The sequence below is a fragment of the Sus scrofa genome, chromosome 9, assembly GCF_000003025.6.
Source record: "Sus scrofa isolate TJ Tabasco breed Duroc chromosome 9, Sscrofa11.1, whole genome shotgun sequence".
Classification (NCBI taxonomy): Eukaryota; Metazoa; Chordata; class Mammalia; order Artiodactyla; family Suidae; genus Sus; species Sus scrofa.
This window is the reverse complement of record NC_010451.4, coordinates 50,330,564-50,356,503: the sequence shown is the minus strand read 5'-3', so window position 1 is coordinate 50,356,503 and position 25,940 is coordinate 50,330,564. Positions and strand designations below refer to the sequence as shown.

The window sequence follows — 25,940 nt, the reverse complement described above, 5'->3', positions numbered from 1 at the left end:
TGTTCTCTTATCAAAGGTCACCAATGACTGCCTAATGGCCTTTTTTCCCCATCTCAATACTTTCTGACATTTCTACAGCATTTGGAATGATTCTTCCTTCTTGGGGTAAAAAGTACTTCGCCCTTGGCTTAAGTTGAATAGTACTTAGTGAACTCACATCTTTCATTCAAACAAGCATTTCAGGAGCACCTACTCTGTGCCAGGCTCCCTTTGAGGGAACACAAAGATTAAAAAAGAGAAAGACATATTCCATCCTTAAGGAGTTTATTCTCTAGTGGAGAAAGAGACACTTCATTGAATAATGAGATCACACACAGTAAGGTAACAGTTTCACAGAGGGTGGGATGTGGGGAAGTGTATGTACAAAGTTCAGGATCCAGACTAGAGAAAGAACACCTGGGGTGCATGGGGATACGGATGGCACTTCACAGAGGAGGAAGCATTTGAGCTGACATTTAAGAGACGAGTAAAAGTTTACTAGCAGACCATATCCCAAGTGGAGAGACCAGCACATGGAAAGAAATAGGCATGAAAAGACATGCATGCCCAGTCAAGGACCGTGACCTCATGAGCCCCACACTGCTGGCAGTGAAGGTGGTGGTGGGAATGCCTAGAGACTTGTGTGGGCAAGTAAGCAGGGTCGACATCACCAAGGGCCCTGTGCGTCCCAGAAACAGGATGAAATTTCATTCTGTAGGTGAAGAACAAGCACTGATGAAGTCTGGAGAGGGAAGTGATTCATTTATTAGAAGAAAGTAGAGGGTTAAGCCGGAGGCCTGTAAAGAAGCCCTCTCTATTAAGCAGAGGGGATGAAGGCTCCAGCTAAGGGGACGAGGATGGAGAAAACCAACAGCGGAGAGAGTCAGGAGGTGCCTGACTGCAGGTGATGGGAGCAGGCAAGAAAGAAATCTAAGATGTCCTGCTTCCTCTGCTCACCAGCCCTTAGGGACAGTTCTGTCTCCTTCTTCAGCATTCCCACCACTTTAGCACAGTGCAAAACACATGTGAGACAAGCAGTAAATACCTACTGACTCATTGATTACTACCACCTTCATCAACTAGTGGTAAGTCTACAGCAAATCTGCAGTGAGCCTCGTACCTTGACCAAGAGCAGGAGGGCTGCTAAAGTGGGTTATGAAATGACTGCAGGGCACCCAACTGGTTCTCTATAGCATCTGTACACACTCATCCTGAAGTCACATACTAAGCAGCACTCACCTATTAAAAATAAAAACATATGGAAGTGACCCTGCAATCCCACTCTTGGGCATCTATCCGGACAAAGCTCTACTTAAAAGAGACACATGCACCCGCATGTTCATTGCAGCACTATTCACAATAGCCAGGACATGGAAACAACCCAAATGTCCATCGACAGAGGATTGGATTTGGAAGATGTGGTATATATACACAATGGAATACTACTCAGCCATAAAAAAGGATGACATCATGCCATTTGCAGCAACATGGATGGAACTAGAGAATCTCGTCCTGAGTGAAATGAGCCAGAAAGACAAAGACAAATACCATATGATATCACTTATAACTGGAATCTAATACCCAGCACAAATGAACATCTCCTCAGAAAAGAAAATCATGGACTTGGAGAAGAGACTTGTGGTTGCCTGATGGGAGGGGGAGGGAGTGAGAGGGATCGGGAGCTTGGGCTTATTGGACACAACCTAGAATAGATTTATAAGGAGATCCTGCTGAATAGCATTGAGAACTATGTCTAGATACTCATGTTGCAACAGAAGAAAGGGTGGGGGAAAAAACTGTAATTGCAATGTATACATGTAAGGATAACCTGACCCCCTTGCTGTACAGTGGGAAAATTAAAAAAAAAAAAAAAACAACATATGGAAGACAGGGCACAGGTGGAGGAGTAGCACTGGAGCTGGGCTGGGAGGTCTGGGTCCAGCTCTGGCTCTGCCACTGACTCGGCGGCACATGGAGAAGCGGTATCACTCTTCTGAACCTCTGTTTGCTGAGTGTGCTCAACAGCCACAAAGGCCCTTCTGGCCTTGAACGTGCAATGAGGCTACGAAAAGTTTACTCAAGGGAGGAAATCTGTAGGGAAAATTGGTTTGAAAGCGAAGCGACTGGCAGAGAAAGGAGTTGTGTGAACTTAACCAGGAGGGTGAGGCAGCCTTGGCTGCACAGCAGGGAGAGGACAATGTGGAACTCAAATCACAGCATATTAGCTCAAACACAAAACCTGAAGCTCAGGGACAAAACTTGGAGCTGATGCTCATGAGAGGCCTGGCTCTCTTTCAATAAAGAAGTAGCCTACCCTAGCAAGCTCTCCTTTTCTCAGTAAAGGGATGGCTCACTCTAGCAGACCCTTACCAGGAACAAGGAGAGTTTCAGACCCCTGGCTAATCAGCAAAGCCCACCACCCTTTCCCTTACCCTCTAGCTAAAAAAAGAAGCAGCCAACTTCCATTGGGGTTGGCTCTCCCCAACCACCAGGAAGTTACCCCACTGCACTAGCAGCATCTCTTATCACAACAAACTCTTCTTTCTCCTCACCTCACTATGAGTCTGGAAATTCCTCTTCTAATCCACACTAGGACCATAACAGACAAGTAAGTGTAGCTTAGACACCTGGAGAGGCAATCTACAGGCAGACAGCCGTCACAGGCTGAGAATATAAACTCCCAGAGAGAAAAGGAGGTATTTTACATTTTTTTTCCTTAACCCTTTGGCACTATTTCTAATAATGAGGATAACTACTAAGAGTATTCATTCCATAAAGTGTATGTGTTGTATGCTGCTGTCGAGGGTTTTCTAGGTACCAGCTCTATTCTAATCACTAGAGATACAGCAGCCCCCAAGGCTCCTGTTCTTAAAGAGCTCAAATTCTTGTGGTTTAGTAAGGATGCAGAGATGGGATGCAGATCACCAACAAAGAGACAAATTAAAAAACAGGATAATTTCAAAAGTAAAAAATATTATGAAGACGATAAAGATTGGTGGTAAGGAGTCTCAAAAAAGGAAAAAAAAATGTTAAGGTCACATCAATATTAAGTGGCAGAGTCTCCAAAAGCAGATTTAAATGTTTGCTTCCCTACTTTCCTAAATATGAAACAGGTTTCCTACACAGTACATATTCAAACAATATTTACTACTGATGTTGTCGGGGGTAAAACAGACCACAATACTCTTACCAATACAAGACTACGTGCTCATGGAATATTCAGATATAACAAGTTAAAAGTATTCTTAAAATATAAGTTCCACGAATAAGTCTCACAAAAGAGGACGCAGACATCCGAGTACACACAAAGCCAATCCTAATCTCACAAATGCCTCATCTCTCTCTTTTTTAATTTAATTTTTATTTTTATATGTTTTAAAGCTTACCTTCCATTTACAGTCTTTACAAAAAAATGCCTCTATTCCCTATGTTGTACCATATACATCCTTGAGCCTATCTTATACCCGAGTTTGTACCTCCCACTCCCCCCTCGCATCTCTCACAAAAGATTTTCTTGAAATCTTACCTTGAATCTTTTTTATCAGTTCTTCTCATTTTTCTAAAAGTTCCCACTCTGCATCTTCTCCCTAACACCAAAAGCATCTTCAGTCCCTATTATACCTCATATCAAAGGATGTCACTCATCTCAAACACAGAAGACAGTCTTGCCCTCCATCACTCACAGTCCTCCACAGAGCCTTACGGCAGCACTGATTAAGCTGAAATTAAAGATTCATGAAGCCATATCACAGGGAACTCAGCATTGGGCAAGATACGCACAACACCTTCAGGGCTGGCTACTTGGCCCCCTCCCTTTCCCATGCAAAGGGGGATCAGGTTCCAGAAGTGCACTGGGAAACACTGAGACAGGACAGGCTGCCCTACCTGATCACACACAGCCCTAATCACCCTCTGGACCACTATTTTTTCCAGGTCTGCCAACCCCAAGTGACTCAGCAAAGGTGCCGCAATGACAAACAACCACATGTCCCAGGCCTGTCCTTCAGATCAGATAAGGCTGGCTCCAAAGGACGCCAATATGAAAACACCTCTTTCCCTTGAATGGAAAGGGGAGAGAGAGAAAAGGAAATGCTCAGAAAATGAGCACAAACTGTGCACAGGCCTTTGCAGACATGCCTTACTTTCTTATTTCATCTTCAAACCAACCTACAAGGTGGATGCTAGCGTGATCCTCCATTTATGTAAAGAGGAAACTGATGATGCAAAGTAGCCCGAGAGATGAAAACTTATTCCAGGCTGGAATTTTACCCTATAGAGGCAGGTTGGAAATTGCTACTGGGATAAAAGTCAAAGGTAGTCCCTGGGAAGTCACCTGTATAGACACTGTGAGGAACAGCATGGACAGTAGTTATGGGAAGTTATGGACAGTATTTCGAAAAGACGAACAGCCTTGGGAGAGGCAGAAACATTTACTCCTCGGCTGTCCCCAGTCACTCTCTCACTCACACTCAGTAGCCACCTGACGCCAGACACACCATCACTCAGCCACAGGTGGGCTTACCCTGCCCTCACCTAGAACCAGGGTGGGTCAAGTCTCTAAGCCTCTCTGAGGTAGATGGATCAACCCAACCGCTGACATCAAGACAAGGACCAGATTCAACAGGCAAATTAAAATTTCTTGCTAGGAAGATCTGAGTTACCATCTCATGGCCAAAGAGCATCTCACTTGCCTTAGGGGATGCCCAGGGTTGAAAAATATCTATCTATCTATATATATATATGGAGTTACCATCATGGCTCAGGGGTTAATGAACCCAACGAGTATCCATAAGGATGTGGGTTCGATCCCTGGCCTTGCTCAGGAGGTTAAGGATAAGGCATTGACGTGAGCTGTGGTACAGGCTATAGAAGCATCTCGGACCCCACAGCTCCAGTTGGACCCCTGGCCTGGGAACCTCCATATGCTACAGGTGCAGCCATAAAAAGACAAGACAAAAGACAAAAAAAAAAATCTGTGTGTGTGTGTATATATATATATATACACACACACACACAAAACTATGTAGTATTTACATGTATTAAATATACAATATATTTATTTTCAAAGTTTCATTCTTTCATTCATTCATTCCCCATTATCTATCCACTTAACCTGAATGAATGAGATTTGAAGGCATCTGCATGGCACCAATTGTTTCTTTTAACCCTCTGAGGCTACTACTGAGCTGATTAAGACAGTGAAAGTGAATTATTTCCAAACCCGCCTGTCACTTGAAGGGGCCTTAATCTAGTCCCTGGAGGCTCTAGAATTCCAGATTCTCTGTGGCTATGAGGAAGAAAAATGTACAGATAATAAACCTAAATACCCAAGTTCTGAATCTTTGGCTTCAATGAGCAACAAATCAGAATTGCTGTTTTCCCCGCCAATTCCCTGCTGGAGAAACCAAAGAGAAGGTCAGCAGTCCTGCATCCAGCAGGAAGAGGGGGAAGCAGAAAAAGCCCTGGTTACCCCGTGTGCAAGGCCAGGATCCTCCGGCCAACAAAACATGGGCCATCTGTGCCTACTCTGTAAAAGGAATGAGCTAGGCCCAGTGTTGAGAAGAAACTGCTTCTGCTCTCCTAAAACAAGACGTCCTCCAACCCCATCTCCTCAGAAAGATCTTCTCTAGAGAGGGTGCCCTTCACAACAAGAGCTGGCCTGTTACCAGGACTACTAAACATAATGGTCACTGCTGTCCTCTCCGTGGAAGCCACGTTTTAGAATTTTACATTTTATTTGTCTGATTTGCACTTACTGCCTAATAGATGCTCAATTAAAATATGTTGTTGGGAGATCCTGTCGGGGCTCAGTGGTTAACAAATCCGATCAGCATCCATGAGGACGAAGGTTCGATCCCCGGTCTTGCTCAGTGGGTTAAGATCTGGCGTTGCTGTGGCTGTGGTGTAGGTTGCAGACATGGCTCAGATCACACATTGCTGTGACTGTGGTGTAGGCCAGCATCTACAGGTCTGATAAGACCTCTAGCCTGGGAACTTCCATATGCCACAGATGCAGCCCTAAAAAGACAAAGACCAAAAAAAAAAAAAAAAAATATATATATATATATATATATATATATATATATATATGCTGTTGAACAAATAAGTGGATGAGTAGTGTATGAATAATAATACACTAGACTAAGCCCTTCAAGAGCAGAGTGAGTCAGAGCTCAGTGGCCAGCACAGAGCAGCCAAGCTGTCAGTTTTTACAGAATCTAGAGGGGTCCTCACTACAACAGATGAAGATTTAATGTGTCCCTCCAGGAGTTCCCCCTGTGGGGAAGTGGGTTAAGAATCTGACTGTAGGAGTTCCCCTCGTGGCTCAGTGGTTAACAAATCCGACTAGGAACCATGAGGTTGCGGGTTTGATCCTTGGCCTTGCTCAATGGGTTAAGGATCTGGCGTTGCTGTGGCTGTGGTGTAGGCCAGTGGCTACAGCTCCAATTGGACCCCTAGCCTGGGAATCTCCATATGCCATGTGAAGCGGCCCAAGAAATGGCAAAAAGAGGAGAAAAAAAAAGAATCCAACTGCAGCGGCTCAGGTTGCTACAGGCGCAGGTTCAGTTGCAGCAGCTGTGGTATCATAGTTCACAGCTACGGCTAGAATTCAATCCCTGGCCCAGGGACTTCCATATGCAGCCGGTGCAGCAATAATAATAATAATAATAATAATAACAATAATAGCAACAATAATAATAATCCCCAAGTGGGAAGGGGATCAAGGGCAGTCGAAGCGTTTCACAGGGTGAGGCATGTGGAAACAGCTGTTTCTATCATGTGGTCTTTTCTTTCCACTTCCTGCAGACTTTAATGACCCACACTGTCAGGACACACGTCAACCTTGCTATAATGCCAGATCTGTACATGTTTGTACAGTACAGAAAAAGGCCTGCCTTAAAGGTGACAGGACACGATGTCTTCAAGTCAGGTTTCCATCATGACTCAGTTGGACAGATGTGCGCAGGTTTTGAAGTTTCAATTCCCTACGTCCAAGTGGACATACTCACTCCCTCCGCCTCCCCAGGATGTAGGAACAAGCGAAGCAGTGGATTTTCAAGCCGTAAGCAAGTTACTGGAAGGCTCAGTGTGTTGCCAGGTGCGGGGCTAAGTGCTGGGGTAAATACAAAGAATGATTACACTCTGTTCTGCCTTCCGGGACCCAGGGCTCAGGGCCCAGGAAATCACATTGATAAGGACCAAATTCTCCCCAAATTAAGAGATTATTACATTGCTATTGCCAGCACCATGTTCACTGGTGCCCGTGCAGGCGCCATTCTCTGTTGCTCTGAGCAGAAGCTCCAAATGGCAGGTGTCAGCATCCTCTCTCTTCTGTACCTCCCCTGGGCTCCCAGTTCAAGGCTCCAAACTCTAGGGTGCCCCAATAAATGGCATTTCCAACATGCCTTCAAGGCCATCACTACGGCTTAAAGAAGGGCCATATGTATGGGCAGCCCTTTGGCTCTTGGCTTCCACTAGAGCGAAGAGCAAGAAAGAAGCAAAACACCAAGAGAACAACTGCGCTGGCATCTAACAACTGCAGAGAAAGACCCAGCTTCGTACCATGTCTCCCAAGGTCTTGGGAGACGTCAGAGCAGCAGATGACTCTGCGTTCCAAAATTAAATCAGTCCTACTATTAATGGGAGGGGATCAGCCACCTGCACTTGGCCCCCAGCTAGGCTCCCATCATAACTCTCTCCAAAGCAGGATGGAACATATTCCTTTTGCAACTTCTGATTTCCCAGGGTTAGAGGACATGCTGATGTCCTTTCAGGGATGTGTTCAAGTAACTTGTGTTTAAGTAAATAGGGACCACCGTTGCCTTGTTAATGTGTTTACTGACTCTCCCCATCCCACTGCCCCAGGATGTAAGCTCTGCTGGGGCAGGAACAATTTTGTTCTTATTGTTTCTGGTGTCTAGAACAGTTCATGGCCTATAATATGTGTTCAAAAAATACTGGCTGGATTAAGCAGTGGGGGGAAAGGCGTAGAAGGAAGGGTATGTCTAGGGCAAAATTCTTCTCTCCTAGGAGAGGAGCAACTGGTGTCCTGACCTGGAATCAGAAGACTAGGGAGGAAAAAAATGTATTGTGCTACCATGGCAACCACAGGTCCAAAAATAAAAACAGCCTTCAAAGCTGCGACAGGCCTTTAGTGGGAAAAGGCTAACCACTATCTGCAGACTGTACCTGGGCCCCAGGTTGACTGTGAGCCAAAATATTGCCCCCAGTGTACTCTTGCTCTCTAGAGCCTCATTTTGAGGCGGGGCCACGACTCTCCACCTGCTGATGCCAAATTTGTCTCCCTGAATAGAGACCACCCTTAGAAAAGCAGCCCTCTCTGACCTGTGGGCACTTACAGTCTGAGGGAAGACACAGAACAAAGAAAAAGAACACCAGAGAGGAGTTCTCATCATGGCTCAGTGGTTAATGAACTCAGCATCCATGAGGACGCAGATTCAATTCCTGGCCTTGCTCAGTGGGTTAAGGATCTGGCATTGCTGTGAGCTGTGGTGTAGGCTGCAGACACAGCTTGGATCCCTCGTTGCTGTCGCTGTGGTGTAAGCCGGTGACTTCAGCTCCGACTGGACCCCTAGCCTAGGACCCTCCACATGCCTCTGTGTAGCCCTAAAAATACAAAAAGACCAAAATAAAAACCAAAAACCAAACAAACAAAAAAAAACAACAACCAGAGAAACCAACAGACTTAAAGCAGACAAACAATACACAGTAATCCAGATTTGCATAAATGGCGCATGGGGTCAATTATTCAGCCTCAAGAGAACATCTTGCTTTGTAAAATGATGTCTAATAGAATTCCACGAAAATCAAATTTCCTTAGAGTCCTTCATCCATTTGATTATTCACTCCCTAAGTACATGTTTACTTGGCTCCTACTATGTTCCATGCAAAGAGCTTAGAAGGCACTGGATAAAACAAACACTAAACAAAATTAACTGCCCTCATAGCTTATGGGTCCAGTAAAAGATACAATGTGACTGAGTAGTCACAATTTAAGGACAAAGATTCAGGAGGTTCCCTTGTGTCATGTCTCAGCGGGTTAAGGATCCTGTGTTGCTGCAGCTGTGGCATGGGCTCTGGTTCAATCCCTAGCCTGGGAAAGTCTACAAACTGTGGGTGCAACCAAAAAATAAAAATAAAAAAAAGAACACAGATGCAATAAATACCTGAGTCAGGGATACTTCTTAGAGGAAAGGATACCTAAGGTATGGTCTGAAGGAGAAGGGCAGGGTACCCAAGTGGGTCAGTGTGACAAAACGGGAATTCCATCTAAAGGAACAATGTCTGTGAAGACCTGGAAACGGGGCGCATCGCATGCAAGGCACTGGACAGTTAGTCTGGCTGGAGGCAGAGGACTGGGAGCAGCAGAAAAGGAAGTGGGAGGGGGAGCATAGGTGAGGTCACGAAGACATGCTGGCTGCAAAGCGGAGCATCAAAGGAGTGAGCAGAACCAGGGAGACCAGCCAGGAGGATGCTCGAATAACATACATGAGAGATGGTGAGAGATGCAGAGGCAATGGTGGTGGAGATGAGAAGACAGATTTCCCTCCATGGAAGGAAATCTAGAGAATCTGAAGGGTACCGACTCCCAACTCAAGGAACAGAGTGAGATGAAGTGGTCTGGAGGGGAAGGTGAAGAGGTCAGTTATGGACTGTTCTGAAGGACGTCCCAATGGAAACGCCCAACAGCCAGCTGGAGGAATATGAGCCTAAGGCTCGGGAAAGATTTCAATGTGAGAATCATCATCAGGCAGGAATAATTAAATTCAAGAGGGTGAATGAAATAGCCCAAGGGTAGTATGTAAATGCAGGAAGGGGAGAGAGAGGGAAGGAGAAGGAGGAAGAGGGGAGAAGGAGAGATAAGCCTGTATTCAGAGCTTCAGGCAGACCAATGTTGAAGAGACAGACAGCCAAGAGCAGCCTGCAAACTACAGTCATTTTCAGTACCTATCAATAGATCAGAAAAGTGACATCTCATCAAAGAAACAACAAACCGCTGTTCCAGCTCACACTAACCATAGGGGCAGACTCAGAGGCCTCACAGACCAAAGAAATCTCAGTTTTATTAACTAATAATAACATTAGCATAATTTTTTCTGACACATTTACTTAATTCTGTCCTATAAGATGAAGAAGAAATGTATACTCTCCATTTTACAAATGAGAAAGACACTGAGGCCCAGAGAGATTGACCAGCCAGCCCAGGACCACACAGCAAAAGAAAACCAGAGCCTCCGCTCCATGCTGCCTCAGATGGTCCCTTGGACTGGGGCGAGGGCAGTTGTCCTAAGGGACAAACCAGCCCCCTGCCCTAAAAGATACACGAGGCCTGCCTGAGCTTCCCGGGTTCTCTGATGAGGATATGGCTCCATCGTGGGGTAGGCAGAACACTGAGGTTGCAGAGATCTGTATTCTAGAGCCATCTCTGCCACTGTGGTCAGAAGGCCTTGGACTTCTCAATGTGCTCGAAGTTGAAATGACCCCACAAATCCCACGCACCATGAAGCTCAGATTCTCTGAGAGAGAGGCAGAACCAGACTGCGGGTACTTACAGGTGGCAGCTGAGTGCAAGAGAAGTAAGGCGACGTGCTGGTGGATCCCAGGACCCTCCTCCTTTCTTCCTCCCAGCAGAGCTTTTCCTCAAACCTGTTTTGTGTGTGTGCTTTAGTCTGAATTCCTTTTTTTTTTCTTGGCATGCAGAAGTTCCCAGGCCAGGGATCAGACCTGTGCCACAGCAGTGACAATGCCGGATTCTTAATCTGACGAGCCACGAGGGAACGCCCTGAATTCCATATCTACTGGAATGACCTTTTGCACATGGATCTCCCCCACAGGCTGTGAGCTCCTCAAAGAAGAGCCACCTGGAATTCCCGTCGTGGCTCAGCGGTAAACAAACCCAACCAGTATCCATGAGGACAGGGGTTTGATCCCTGGCCTCTCTCAGTGAGTTAAGGATCCGGTGTTGCTGTGAGCTGTGGTGTAGGTCACAGACGTGGCTCAGATCCTGCACTGCTGTGGCTGTGGTGTAGGCCGGCAGGTGCAGCTTCAGTTCGACTCCTAGCCTGGGAACCTCCGTATGCCAAGGGTTCGGCCCTAAAAAGACCAAAAAAAGGAAGAGCCACCTGTATCCATCCTTGTATCCCAAGCAAAAAGGACAGCATCTGGTTCTACTTAAGTGCCCAATAATGTTTGTTGAGCGGTGAGAACTACGTCTCCTGACTTATCTACATGTGCAGCCTAACCTGTCTGGCTGCTAAACAAAAGGAAAACTGACTAAGAGAGGCATTTTGGGAAGCAGTCCAAGTGTGGAGAAGGCACTTGCAAGGAACTGTCCAGTGTTTCTAAGAATTTTCTGAATGGGGGAGGCCACTTTCTACTCTGCTCACCTCTAAGACCGGCTCTGTCTTCTAACAAAGCAGCCACCAGTTCCTCCATTACATCCGAAGGGCTCCAGGGCCCTCACTGGAGAATCAGGGAGGACCAAATAATTGCTGGTGCAAATCAAGGCTTCTCTCAGAATTTGGAAGCAACAGCCCAAGTTACTAATAATAAGTCTCTGAAGGAATATTCTCAAAGGACAATGACCAGATAGTTCTCTCATCTTCACTGAGGACAAGAGAGGATGAGTTTGAATTATGCTATGGAGGATTTCAGTTAGATCTTCAGCAGAACTGTCTCAATAGTAGGGCTTAAAAAAGGTAGAAAGAAGTAACCTAGAGAGGTGGTATGATCCTCCTTCCTGGGGTCTTTTTTTTTTTTTTTTTTTTTTTTTTTTTTTTTTTAATGAGCCCTCACCAGTTAGGAAGATGTGCTTCATCATAAACAGAGAGAAACACCCAAGTTAAGGGCAAACTGTTCTCTGGAGAAGTTCCACCTTGTTCCAAGTAACCTTTATTACTGCCATTCCATCCAATCCCAAGAATCAACAGAAAGGTCAAGAAGAGCTTTGGAGTGAAATGACCCAGCTGGGAAACAAATGTTTGGTGGATCAAGGGGAATTGCTCTGAGGGGTCAGACTGGCACTCGACACCAGCTCTGGCGACAACGGAGAACAGAAGGACAAGGCTAAGAGGCATATTCTTTGACGACAGGGCTCTAACTCCTACCCCCCCCCCTTGGACCAGTATCTCATCCTAAAGGCTCCTCCAGAAACAGTGCTTCAGACATTTGGTTTTTTTCCTCCTTATTTCACAGGCTGATCTGTCCCTGACCTATGAATTTATGTTCTCCCTTACCTTCTACAGATGCAAGGCACAGAAGAGCTGATCAAACGAAAAGTCTCTCAATTAAAAAGAAACTCTGAATGAGAAAAAAACACTGGGAGGTTATACACCAAGCATGCTACTAATGGTTGGGTTAGCACAGTAGTAAAGTGATGAGCTTTTTGCTTCTTTCCTCTTATCCAAAACGTCTGTATTAACTAGCTATTTGATCACACACACAATAGTCAATGACTTTTATTTTTTTGTCTTTTGCCTTTTCTAGGGCCGCTTCCCATGGCATATGGAAGGTTCCAGGCTAGGGGTCTAATGGGAGCTGTAGACACCGGCCTATGCCACAGCCACAGCAATGCCAGATCCTTAACCCACTGAGTAAGGCCAGGGATCGAACCCGCAACCTCATGGTTCCTAGTCGGATTTGTTAACCACTGCACCGCAATGGGAACTCTGTCATTGACTTTTATAATATAAACATTGCCTTTAAGACAACTAGCTGGAAGACCCTTGGGGAGACGCAAAAAAATGTATTGCTAGACTGAAGTCCATTGTCTTTCTGTATTTTCCTACTTGCTGGAGCAAATAACGCAAGGGTTTACCACACTCTTTCCAAACAGGGCCCCAAGGAAAACTCTTTTTGCATAGGTGCAAAAGAAAGGGGGAAAACCAAGCAGGTTGTGGATTGTTTTTTCAGTCCCTTCACTCAGCCCCCTCACTTCCTGACTAAACTTGTGAACCAGAAGCAGCAAAATCAAAAAATCTCTGTAGTCAGACGGTGGGGAAAGGAAGCACCAGGCTGGAAGAAGCTCCAGAGATAGATAGAAATTGGTCCAGAGCGGGATTGGGACTGGCATATGCCCACTGTAGGACACAGAATGGATGCTCAACAGGGACCTGCCGTAGAGCACAGGGAACTCTACCCAATATTCTGTGATGATCTATATGGGAAGAGAATCTGAAAAAGATTGGATATGTGTATATGTATAACTGAATCACTTAGTTGTACAGCAGAAATTATCACAACACTGTAAATCAACTATACTTCAATAAAACCTTTTGAAAATTAAAAAAAAGAAAGAAATTAGGAGTTCCCATGGTGACTCAGTGACTAGCATCCATGAGGATGAAGGTTCGATCCCTGGCCTCACACAGTGAGTGGGTTAAGGATCTGGTGTTGCTGTGAGCTATGGTGCAGGTTGCAGATGTGGATCAGATCCCATGTTGCTGTGGCTGTGGCAGAGGCTGGCAGCTACAGCTCCGGTTTGACCTCTAGCCTAGGAACTTGCATATGCCCCAGGTGCAGCCCTAAGAAGACAAAAAAGTAAGAAGAAAGAAAAAAAAAGGAAGGGAGGAAGGGAGGAAAGAAGAAAGAAAGAAAGAAAGAGAGAGAGAGAGAGAAAGAAAAGAAAGAAAGAAAGAAAGAAAGAAAGAAAGAGAAAGAAAGAAAAGAAAGAAAGAGAAAGAAAAGGAAGGAAAGAGAGAGGAGAGAAAGAGAAAGAAAGAGAAAGAGAGAAAGAGAGAAAGAAAGAAAGAAAGAAAGAAAGAAAGAAAGAAAGAAAGAAAGAAAGAAAGAAAGAAAGAAGGAAAGAAAGAAGGAAAGAGAGAGAGAGAAAGAAAGAAAGAGAAGAAAGAAAGAGAAAGAAAAGGAAGGAAAGAGAGAGAGGAGAGAAAGAGAGAGAGAAAGAAAGAGAGAGAGAAAGAAAGAAAGAGAGAAAGGAAGGAAGGAAGGAAGGAAGGAAGGAAGGAAGGAAGGAAGGAAGGAAGGAAGGAAAGAGAAAGAAAGAAATTAGCCCAAACTTTAGGTCAGAGGCCTGAGTTCCAGGCTATAACCCAGATCTGTCACCTTGACATGCCTAATCACCCAACCTTTTTATCTCATCTATAGAATCAGAGTGGAACAACCAGAGCCTCAACCTAGTTAGAATATATGCAAGGGATGCAGAAGAAAGGGCTTCAGAGCATCTGACCAAAAAGATGTATCAGGGTCTCCAATGAAAAAGCTGTGAGTTTCCTCCTCTCCTCTTCACCACTGGTCTTAGCTGAGGCATAACCGCATCTCCCTGGCTACACATTTAATGAGACTGCCTGGACTGAAAATCCAGACACATGGTCTGGAAACTGGGGAGAATATTTGACACGAGGACCACCTTCAGGAGGTGGTACATGGCTGCCTACAGTGGCTGAGAGTGGGACGGGCAGGCTGTGGCCTGATGTCCCTTTGTGGCAGCTCAAAGCCTCTCCATGCTGCCTTCCTTCTTCCGCCCAAAGACTCGTGTTCCGTTTTCTGTTCTGCCACCCTGATGGAAGCCTCACCGTCTCCTTTGAAAGAAGGAAGCCTCCTCAGGCCCCAAAGTCACAGAACAAGAGCTCACAGACCTCCTTCCCCCAAAACGTTTAAAAGCATCTTCCTTCACACCAGACACAACTGTCCTTGGCAAGTCATGGCACTGATCTGAGCAATGGAGGAAAGGATCCCAAGAGGGTAGAGGCTCCAGGAAAAGCCCACAGACTTGTATACACAGCAACCCAGCAACCGCCCCTGGCTCTCAGGCCAGCTTGGCTCTGAGTCTGAACACCTGCTTCAGGGCCCAGCAGCTCACCCATCGGGGTCAGGAAGGAAATTCCCCACTGACAGCTTAGCCATTCAGGCGCCTCAAGGAAAACTCTGGAGTTACCCTAGAAGCAGTTATCAGTGACCAGCATAGCAACAGGTGTATAGACATTACCTGGGAGAAACCAACCAAGCAGGGCAGATTTATCACCCGTTAATCTGCCCCAATAAAAACCCCGGTCTCTTCCCTGACATGCAACAGGCACCCCTGGGTATCTAACCACCACGGAAATGCTCAGAATACCAACTGTCACAGAAGAACCTGGCCAGTGTGAATCAGCTCGAGGGCTCCGCCTCTACCTTCTCAGTTTCCTCAAACTGAATCTGGAGCTAAAGGTTAGCTGCTTCTCATGGAGCAGTTTCCCTGTAGCAGTTAACACGACCCTCATCCACGGCTGTGCTGGCCCAGACCCCTGACCCCTACACGTTTCTCCTCAGTGGCCTTCCCACGCCCACCCCCCACCCCCAACTTCATCCCCATCTCCCCTCCACCTGCACATATTCCCAAACACACAAGGGACAACTCTTTGCAAGCCCTGGGGGCAGAAGAACATGGTTCAGATCTCACCCTTGCTTCTGTTCAGGTAGTCGCTGAACTTCAGCTCCCTCCACTGAAAAACCCACCTGGGGGTTTGTGGTGAGGATTAAATGTGATCGAGTACTTAAGGCGCTTAGCAGAAAGTAAGACGCAGTACCCGCCCTCAAGGAATTGTGGGTTTGGGAGAGGTATCTTCCAGTTTCACCTTAGCCAGCACCAATTATTTATTTAGTCTGCTGACAAATCATAGGTCTTGTGTTTGATGCTTTGTGTTCAGAAAGACACACATTTTCTCTCTCCAGCACCCTCTGTGCATCTCCTAGGTGGCAGCGTCCACAAAGAGGTGATGGGTATAACATCTGGGTGCACATTAGCCTGCTCCCCGGAAACTGCGCTGAAACCAGAAGCAAGACTCCCTCCAAAGGTCCAAGGAAGGGGACGAAGAATCAAGGGAAATATACCAATGAAGGATAACCAGTACCCGAAAACCCACATGCCAGATAGGCTGGCACCAGATAGATAACCAGGCCCACCACGCTGCCAGAATCAGTGAGAGGCACCAGCTGAGGTCAGATGTGCAGCAGAGAAGTCATGACAAGGCAGATATGTTACACGGAAGAGGGGACAGAACAGCCAAGGGAAAGTGGTACAAGTGGTGATAAAAAGGTGGGCATCCCTGGGAGACAGGGGAGAGAAGCTTCTGTGCCCCCCAGAAAGACAGCCTGAAGTCAGCCACCCACCTACTCACCTGACCCTTGTCATCCCCTCTTCCCCCTCCAGAAAACAATGTCAGGAGGCCATCATGAAAGGAGTGTCTCTATCCAACTTCTGACCTCTTGCCTTAATCCAGCAGCTGAGAGAGGAACTCTAATCCTCAACTTGGGTTTTGAACAATCACCACAACCAGTTATGGCCAAGAGATTCAGGGAGACATCAGGTATTGCCTCTAACGGCTTGCCCATCAGCTTCAGACCGCATTACTGATGGCGCTCAGAAGGCAGCATGGCCAGCAAAAAACAAACAAACAAAAAAAACTATGCCACCTTATGCTAAATAGTGGCTAAGATGACAATTCCCAGCTATGACAGTAACTGTTAGAAAAACAGTGCAAAGGAGTCTCTACTTCAAACCTAGTTCACACTGAACAGCAATATGTTGTTGCCTCTGAGCTGTCTCTCCCAGGTTCCAGAACCTACAATGGCTCCCCATTGAGTTGAATCCTCTTTATAGACAAAGCACACTGTCCAAAGGACCTCAGTACATCTTTGTTGACTGGTTAATTGAAATTCTAACTCTCCAGCATAAATCATAGTTTGTCAGCCCATCACCTCACCACCTCATTTTTCCACATCCCTCATCAAGACCACACTCAGTCATCCATCCTCATCTTCAAGGCAACACACGCAAACTGCTTTCTCCAAGAAGCATCTGGTTCCCATTCAAAACTCGGATCTCCATACAAAGTAGATTTGTGGTTGTCTAGGGTAGGGGGGATGGAGGAGAGGGGGATTGAAGATGATATGTAAAGAGTATGGGTTTCTTTCTGAGGTCATGACAGCGTTCTAAAATCCCTGTGGTGATAGTTGCACTTATTTGTGAATATACTACAAACCACTAAATGGTATACCTTAAAACTGACTGAGTTGTGTGGCATGTGTATTATATCTCAATAAGGCTGTCATATACCAAGAAACTCATCTCTGGACTTGTAACCTCTAGGAAACTTTCCCTGACTCATGAATAAGGATAATTATATTCTCAAGAGTAGAGAAAAAGGAATCACTCATTCACTCGTTATTAATTTATCCATCAATAAACATTGATTGATCACTACAGAAGAGCAAGGACAGTGCTAGACAGTGAAGACACAAAGATGAGCCAGAGACAAAGCTGGACTCAGAGTACTGCACCTTGAGGTCTTTGCTAACTTCACTCAACTTCTTTCTTGCCAGGGTAAAGGAGAAGAAAGGCGGCTCCTGCTTCTCTTTATATTTTCAATTTTGTGCACAAGTGGCCCTCTCAGTTGTGGGACATCAAGGCTTCTCCAGGGAGATAAAACTCAAAAAGTCTCTGGCAGAGATAAGAATTACCAGACCCGTAGCATCCCACCTGTCTCACTGCAATTGTTACAATGTTCCTAAGGACCTCCCCACCCAGCAACTTGCCTCCTACTAGGAAAGATACCTGGCCTGCTCCTTACTCTGCCCCTACAGGAGCAATATACTCCCACAACCAACCAGCAAGTATATCAGAAGACCCCATCCTTCCCCAACCAACCAGCAGGTCAACAGGTGTATGGCAAGACCTCTCCTTACTCTTTGTCCCTGAGCTATAAAAACAGATGTGACCACGCGCCCAATGTTGGCTCTCCCTGATTATCGGGAAGTCAGCCCACTGTATTAACAGTGTCTCTTGCCTCAATAAACTTGTCTTTTCTTCACCTTGCTTTGAATCTGGAAAATTCTTGCTCCACCCGCACGCAGAAACCACGAGATCAGCTCCGGGGCCTTCTACCAAATCAGACAAAATGGAGAGGGGCTTTTCTTTGTTGTGCAGAGGGAGATTTGGGGTGGAGAGCGTGAAGAGGAAGGATGCTGTGTGGGGCCCGGTATGTTAATCCCCCCTAATCCGAGCCAGAGCTGGGTCACGTTCCAATCATCTCTGAATCGTGTAATGTGTGAGGGGTCCCAGGTACTGCTCCAGGACACGTGAGCACATAACCTGTGCTCTCAAGCACGTACTCACTCCATGTGAATGACAGTAATCCTTCCCCTGGCACGGCCAGGGGAAGTTGACAAAACATCAAGCGTTACGTTAGCTCACAGATCTCCCCTTCCACGGATGAAGATGAAATAGAGAGGTGAAGGGAGATGACCAAGGATCCACAGCTAAGAAATCTAGACCCAGGTCTCCTGACTTGACAGCCAATATTCTTTGTGCCCTATTGCCTCTAAATGTCAATTCCTCCTCAGGGAATCAGGCTGGGCAACCAGAAGCACCTATTCACTTGTCTGCTTCTTTTCTTTATAGGAAGTCTCCTATGTCCAAAGCCTAAAAGTGATGGATTTTTGTTTTAGCCGCAATCAGGATTGATTCCAATAGGAGGCAGTGTAACTGTGGTTAAGAGTAGAGATCTGAGTCAGACAAACTTGGATTTGAATCCAGAGGCTGCCTTTATGCATGTGTGTGTTCTTCTGATCCACCAAGCCACCACTGAAAACAACTGCCACTTTTTCAACTATTTCTGGCAGCTGAAAATCCTTTCTGATTTAAGAGTATGTTCCCTGCTCCAAAAAAATAAATAAATAAAAATTCCACTACACCTTTAGATAATTCTCAAAACCAAGAAACACCTTCCTAAATCTCACCAAATCTACCCTTATCCCCACCCTGGAAATAAACATAAGATTCTTGCCCATATTCTGTCCTCCTTTTATGTGGCAGAGTCTCAAAGTCAAAAATAGGGCTTCTTTCAGGGTCTCTCACATTTGAGGAGAAAGCTGACAAACCACAATGAAATATTTCAGTTCAAGATTAGCTGAAGTTCCCTTTCAGCCCAGCAGGTTAAGAATCCAGTCCAGTCACTGCAGCAGCTTGGGTTGCTGCTGTGGCTCAGGTTCATTCCCTGGCCTGGGAACTTCCACATGCCATGGCCAAAAAAGAGAAAAGAAAGGAAAAGACTAGCTCCCACCAAGGTTGCCCCATATTTCCCTCTACTCTCTGGAAAAGGTGGCAGAATGAAGTACCAGTACAGAAAGAACGATTATCCTCAGGTTCCCCCAAAGCCCCACAACAAAGCTCTACATCTATACCTTCAGGGATAACCATATTACAAAAAAGAGAAAGCCTGGCAGTTCTAGAACGCTCATCACTTGTATAACCAGACCAATCCCTCAGCATCCCCTCAAAGACACATCTCACCCTGTTCTTAGGCCTTTGTCCATATCGTTCCCCTTTCCTGATCTCATGCCCCTGACCTCACACTCTTCCTGCTGTTTTCTGTACCTATCAGTACGTGTCATGGTTTGAGCCTCTTCTTTCCAGAAGTCTTCCTCCTCTCTTTGCCTCCACACATAGCGTATGCCTTCCAAAGACTCCATCTTCTCAATACCAAGGAAACTTACATGCCTTAATTTTTTTTGTTGTTGTTGTCTTTTTGTCTTTTCTAGGGCAACACCCATGGCATATGAAGGTTCCCAGGCTAGAGGGTCTAATCGGAGCTGTAGCCACCAGCCTATGCCAGAGCCACAGCAACGAGGGATCGGAGCCGCATCTGCAACCTACACCACAGCTCACGGCAACGCTGGATCCTCAACCCACTGAGCGCGGCCAGGGATCCAACCCACAACCTCATGGTTCCTAGTCGGATGTGTTGACCACTGAGCCACAGTGGGAACTCCGACACGCCTTAATTTTGTATCCAAGCCTCCTCCCAGCCTCCTTCTCAACTTCCACATCCCTGCACTCTCCCCAGCCCCTCCACTACTCCTTCCTCAAGAGCACCATTATCTGGTACCAGACTGAACTCACAAGAACATTCAATAAATACTTGATGAATTGAAATGAATAGAATTGAATGGACTGGGAGGAGGAGTCCTGGGGAAGGTGGCCAATCCATCAGCTGCCCCACGCAGAACACTGTTAAGAGACGGGGCCCTAGAATCTGAAAGTAAATGGGTAGGATCCAAGGCATCAATGAGCCAGTAAGGACTGTCCCTTCCACCAGGCAATGGGCTTGGCTCAAGCCCAACCCACTGCCAAGGCTGTGTAGAGCTGCTCTATGTTTCTATACCAATTCTCTGCCTAAGGAAAGCTAATCTGCCGACTGCTCAGATGCCACATTTACCTCGGCAAAAAGTGGCTGGCATAAACCGTAACGGTGTGGATCAGGCCTTGATGTCTAAAAGACTCTGTGGCAGGAAATATGACTCATTCAATGTGAATACTCCACCACCTCCTCTGTAAGTGGGGGGTGGGGGTGAGGGGTGGACCCGGGACGGCCAAAAATAAAATAAGAAAAAACCGAAACGGAGTTTAGAAACTTAAGTCTAAGTAGGGGAGCCACTTCACCTCTCTGCCTCTCTCTTCTAAACTCCACCTGTAGAATGGGACTAACAGTAGTGCCGCCCTACTGTTCTGAGCTTTTGTGAGGATTAAATTTGGAGATGGACGGTGACGTGCTTATCATACGGATCCGTGTCTGAGAAGAGTTCAATAAACATGAGCTGCTATGGTTTTTTAACTGTCCATGTTGCCGTGAGGATCCAATGCGATGGAACGCCTGCTGAAGACCCGAGTACAAGTGTTACATAACGTAAAGTCACCGGGGCCCCGCCCGGGCTGGGGAGATGGGTGACACCCCCAGGGGTTAGCCGTCCACTCTGGCGAAAGGCTCCTGCAATCCTCAGCAAAGTTTCCCTCGGCGCCCTGGGGCCCCCTGACGGCTCTGGGGAGGCCGGGGGAGGAAAGGGGAAGGAGGCAGGGGGCAGAACAGGGACGTACCTGCTTTCGCTGCACTCCTTCCGCTCCCTCACCCGCAGCCACTTGCGGAGGAGGAAGCGTTTGCGGCGCGGGGAAGCGCTAGGCGTGGAGCAGTTGGACCACGGGGTATCCTCGTCGCTGGAGGGCGTGATCTCGATGGACGGCAGCTGCAGGAACTCCTTGCCGGGGGCCAAGACGCCGGGCAGGTCCTGGCTCAGCCCGGCCTCCAAGCTCTGCTCCTGCACGTTCTTCGTGCGGCGCATCTTGAAGCGCCGGCGGCGGAGCGTGGGGGTCGACGAGCTGGACCAGACCGGACTGCCCTCGGGCGCGCCCCGTTGCTCGGGCACCTGCAGGGCGGGCGGCTGCAGGCTCTCCATCATGTTGGCCGCCGGCATGGGTCCCGCCGCCTCCGCGCTGCCCCGGCGCCTGGCCCGCCGCGCTCCCCGCCCCTTGCCCGCGGCGCCCGGCCTCTCACGTTGGGAAACGCTCGCCGCACGAGCCGCGAGCGAGACAAGTTCGCCTCCTGGAGCGCCGCGCGGGAGTGGGGAGCGCGGGGGCTCGCGGCGCAGCCGCCCGGACCCTTCCTCAGCCGCCCTTGCGAGGCTCCCTTCGCGTGCCCGCTGGTTTTCCTTCGGCAGCGCTCCCTCGCCGGCTGGCGGCCGTGCCCGAGCGCGGGACTCGGCGGCCCGGGCCCCAGGGAGCAGCTCTGCAAACTCTCAGCGGTTTGCGTTCGGCGGACTGGGCTGGGGAGCCGGCTGCTGGGCGCTGCAGGGAGGCAGAGAGCGAGAGGAAGAAGCAGAGGGAGCAGGAAGAGGGCGAGGGAGAGAGAGCGAAAGAGAGAGAGAGCGAGAGAGCAGACGCTGGATAAAAAACAAAAGAGGAGGAGCAGGGGGCGAGGAGTGGGGTGAGGGGGGTCATTTCTGTCCAGAAAGGGCGTGCACAGGCGGCGACAGCTAGTGTAACTGTACCCGGGATCCCTGGGGAGGGGCTCTCCCTCCGAGGGAGGCTGCTCCAATCAGCCTAATGAAATAAGATCACAGACCAAACTTTCTCAAAGCTTAGATTGGCCAGGCAGCTCTCATTAATCTAACTCTGCTTTTTTTGGGGGGTGGGGGAGAACTGAGGAATTCAATCCTGACTTGCCAAGGCCACCCAGGATACAGGGTTTCGTTTAGGGAAAACTAGGGGACTTGTCAGCTGGTTCTCTGCTCCTGAGAAAAGAGACTGCTTTGAATAACTTGAGGGGCAGGTGGGGTACAGGAACCCCGGGCACAGTCAGAGGGAGACGGCACCGCTCCTGGAGGCTGCTTCCAAAATGACAAACTGAGAAGAGAGGTTCTGTGGAATAAGCTGAGGACGGCAGACAAGACATACTGAGGAACGACAGACAATACGATCCCAGAGACACAGGACACACAGCACCAGTGTGAAGAAGGGAGTGAACTTTGTACATCATAAGCCACCCAGTCGATACCAGAGGCTCATCCCAAGCCCAGAAAGAAATTAGAGGAAGGTGAGCACCCAGAAGGTGAAGTGTCCAGCAAAGAAAGTCCCAGGGAGCTAAGGATACTCCCTTATATTCCCCAGGGGCTGAGTCAATTGTGCTTCAACCTGCAAGGGGCATGGACTGGGTCACAGAAAGTCTAGTATGTCCCCAGGTCGTGGAACCTAGAAAGTCTGGATCACTCCTACAGTGTTCCAAGCTGTGCTGAACCCCTCACACTGTAGACCCAGGTACTGCCATAAGAGATTGGTGCTAGAACTGACCCACCTTCCTGAGAAGCCTTCTGTTGAGACTGAATCTAAAGCAGCCCAGCTTCTAGAGCAAAGATTGTTATCAACCATCCTCTCTCCCAGCACAGTGCATTTGACTTTCCAGTAAAGTCTTGCATATAAGAACCATAGTAGAGAAGGTAGCTTTCAAACAGACCAGGAGGAACACAAATGATGCACCATTTAGTCCACGATCCAATTCCCCTAATTCTCGCTACCCTCCTCTGAGTCCAATTCCTGGTAGGGAGCCGATACCCAGCTTCTATGCCAAGATGAAGGTCATAAGAACACTTCACATGTGTCCCAAAGCTGAGGAAAAGTCATATTCCTGAAGACCACCAGAACTCACTGCAAGAAAATACATCCCTGCAGCAACATCTGGCCATGGGTCCATCCTGCCCTGCCACATGGAGGGAACTCAAGGTTTTGTGGCACGGCCCAACCTCCAGGATGTGGGGAATCTGAGGGAAGTATGGTTTGCTGGGGAGAGAAAGAGAGAACAGCCAAAAAGCCAGGGCCAGGCCCACCAGCAAATGACTCCTTGGAATAGCGGCCCCATCTTATTTTTGACGCTTCTCCACATCCGGCCACTGGCTCTCTCAAGGGTGGTTTGGTATCACTCTATTTTAACTCCAGGATGTGGCACAGAAATGAGAAACCCCTTCCCATCAGGTGCGAGGCCTGGCAAGCAGCAGGACACTGCTTCCGGCTCCAGGAATGCCGAGGAGGCTGAGCCGTAACTCCAAACTCCAGGGTCCAGAGCTCAGCCGCAGAGAGGCTCACTGCCTTGGATTTCCTCCAAGGACGAGTACTTTGCCCTCAGTCTGAGAACTTCTCAGCTCAAGGACCCTGCTTGTGGAGGGGGCTGTTGAAATAAGAGAGTGGGCTCTCAGGTGTTAAAGGGAAAAAAAGGAAAGTGGGTCACTGCCATTCACTCGGAAGCCCCCCCCCCAAAAAAAAACAAAACAAAATAAGAGGAAACAGAACGGGAGGGTCCGTAGGCCCGTAGACACGGCCCAAAAGATTTGACGGGTATTTTGGGGAGAGGGAGATTCAACAAGGGGGTGGCCCCCCTGAAGCTGACCAGCTGACAGTGAACCCTCTGAATTTAAATGTACGCCCCTTAAAAGGAAGACGAGCCAGCAGCTTCCTCTTCCCACACACTTCAGCCACTTTTCCACCCACAAAATCTGAAATCCTATGAGATTTAAATAATTTAAGCCTTGGGCCCAGCAGTAGTTGAGAATGATCATTTACAATCCTCCTGGCTTGAGGGAAAACCTCCTCCAAACTACATCTGAAATGGTTTCACTCAGCTTGAGGGAAAACCTCCTCCAAACTACATCTGAAATGGAGCAGACACCCCAAGTACCTGAGGCTGCCCACCTCTGTCCTCGCTCACCGCCACCTGCAGCCCCAGCTTGAAGAAAAGGAGGCACTTGTCACCAATTAAAACCCTATTTAAAACACATCCCCCATCCCCCCGCCCCAGCTGTTTACTTTTCGCAGTGACACTATCAAGCAAGATGATAAATGGACGCTAGTTTGAAAATGAAATGCCCTCAGCTACAAGTCACCGTTACTCTAAAGACTACATACATGGAAGGAAGAATCCAGTTTCTCTTTTGATTCGGGCCAGTGACATGTGTTTTGTTTGTAGAGTAACTTTTACAGGTTCATGAAGGGACTTCATACATAATATTTTATCTTCCCAGTGACCCTAGCAGGGAGCAGGACATATTATTCCCCACATTTTATAATTTATTGAAGTGAGGCACAGAAAGATAGCTGAGGTCATAGATTAAAAAATAACGACTCATGGAGTTCCCGTTGTGGCTCAGTGGTTGACGAATCCGACTAGGTACCATGAGGTTGTAGGTTTGATCCCTGGCCTTGCTCAGTGGGTTGAGGATCCAGCGTTGCCGTGAGCTGTAGTGTAGGTCGCAGACACGGCTCAGATCTGGCGTTGCTGTGGCTCTGGCGTAGGCCTGCAGCTACAGCTCCGATTCGACCCCTAGCCTCGGAACCTCCATATGCCGTGGGAGCGGCCCAAGAAATGGCAAAAAAGACAATAATAATAATAATAATAATAATTAGTAATAATAAAATAAATAAATAAAAATAAAAAACAATGACTGATTCATGACAAAGCCAGCACTTGAGCCCAGGTCATCCATAGCCAGATAGAGGCCACCCAAATTTCAGCCAATGCATCGGCTCTGGAAAGCAGGTCCCTTGGAGCACCAGGATTTTACCACCACGACTTTACATCACAAAGTGATGTGTAGTTATTCAGGTTCATCTGTTACTTCACAAGTGTGGAGATGGAAGGGCAAAGTTTTGAAAAACAGTTTCTCAAAGGAGCTGGTGTCAGGGGGTCAGGGCCAAAGAGCCTCAGAATCTCAGCCATGGCAATTTCTCTCCAAGCCCCCCTCCCCCTCCCCCTCCCCCAACTTCTCTCCCATATTTGTCTCTCAGCTGACTGCCCTCACCTCTGGCCCTCCAGACAGGTGGTAGCCAGAACAACCTGGCCTCCCCCTTCCCCCAGCTCATAGCCAGGCCTCTGACTTTAATGAAAGAAGCTCATATTACCAAGCAACTGTTGTTTATTCTCAACTGTTCAGGCTTCTTTTTCCTATGGACACAAGACACCCAACACCTGTCTATGACTGCTAGAATCCCACAAACTCCATTATCCATTTTTCAGCAGATACTTCCAGGAGGGAACTTCAGAGGAAAATAGCAGCTGTGAAGCTAAACTGCTCCTGCGTGCACATCCCAGGGAGTGGGGTACATCCCATCCACCCACATCCTCCTGCCCCAGGGGTGCCCAGGGCGGGCAACGCCCAAGAGCACGGGCAGGTGTGTCCCCTCCAACACTGCTGCCACAAGACAGGTAGTCTCCACCCTCAAGGTGGGGATGCAGAGACTCTGTTCCGCACGACATCAGAACAACCAGACCCATGGGCTGGCCGGGTACGAGGGAAAGAAGCGGGCAGTCCGCATTCACGAAGAGGAACTTGTTGCTGTTGGCGAAGCTAGAAATCCTGACAGAAATGTGGATGAGGCTGGGAGGAGGGTGACGAGTTGTCTTCAAATACAAAATGAAGGGCGGCCGGATTGTATTCTCAAGCTCTCTGTGGCTGAGCAAGAGGAAATGAGTTTGTGTGGAGCTCCGTGTACAAGATTCGGGTTAGATGATGAATATTTCCCGAGAGGAAGCCAGCGAGGGCCTCGAATGGAGGGTCAGAGATGGTTAGAGGGTGGCTCTCTCGGTACATCTTTACAGGGAACTGGAGCCTAGTTAGAGGCAGAGGCT

The 25,940-nt window shown here is 47.7% G+C and overlaps 1 protein-coding gene across 4 annotated transcripts in view; it reads right to left on the bottom strand.

The window, feature by feature from the left end:
* GRAMD1B (GRAM domain containing 1B) overlaps nt 1–25,940 on the bottom strand; it is a 248,309-nt gene that overhangs the window by 150,825 nt on the left and 71,544 nt on the right. The window contains exon 1 of one of the 4 annotated variants that reach the window (XM_021063029.1): nt 20,870–21,290. The exons of 2 other annotated variants lie outside the window; for them this stretch is intronic. In XM_021063029.1, the coding sequence (XP_020918688.1) occupies nt 20,870–21,243 (374 nt within the window). In that variant the 5' untranslated portion in view covers nt 21,244–21,290. Of the gene's footprint in view, nt 1–20,869; nt 21,291–25,940 lie in introns of those variants that run through there. One more of the 4 variants, XM_021063027.1, reaches the window with a different exon arrangement.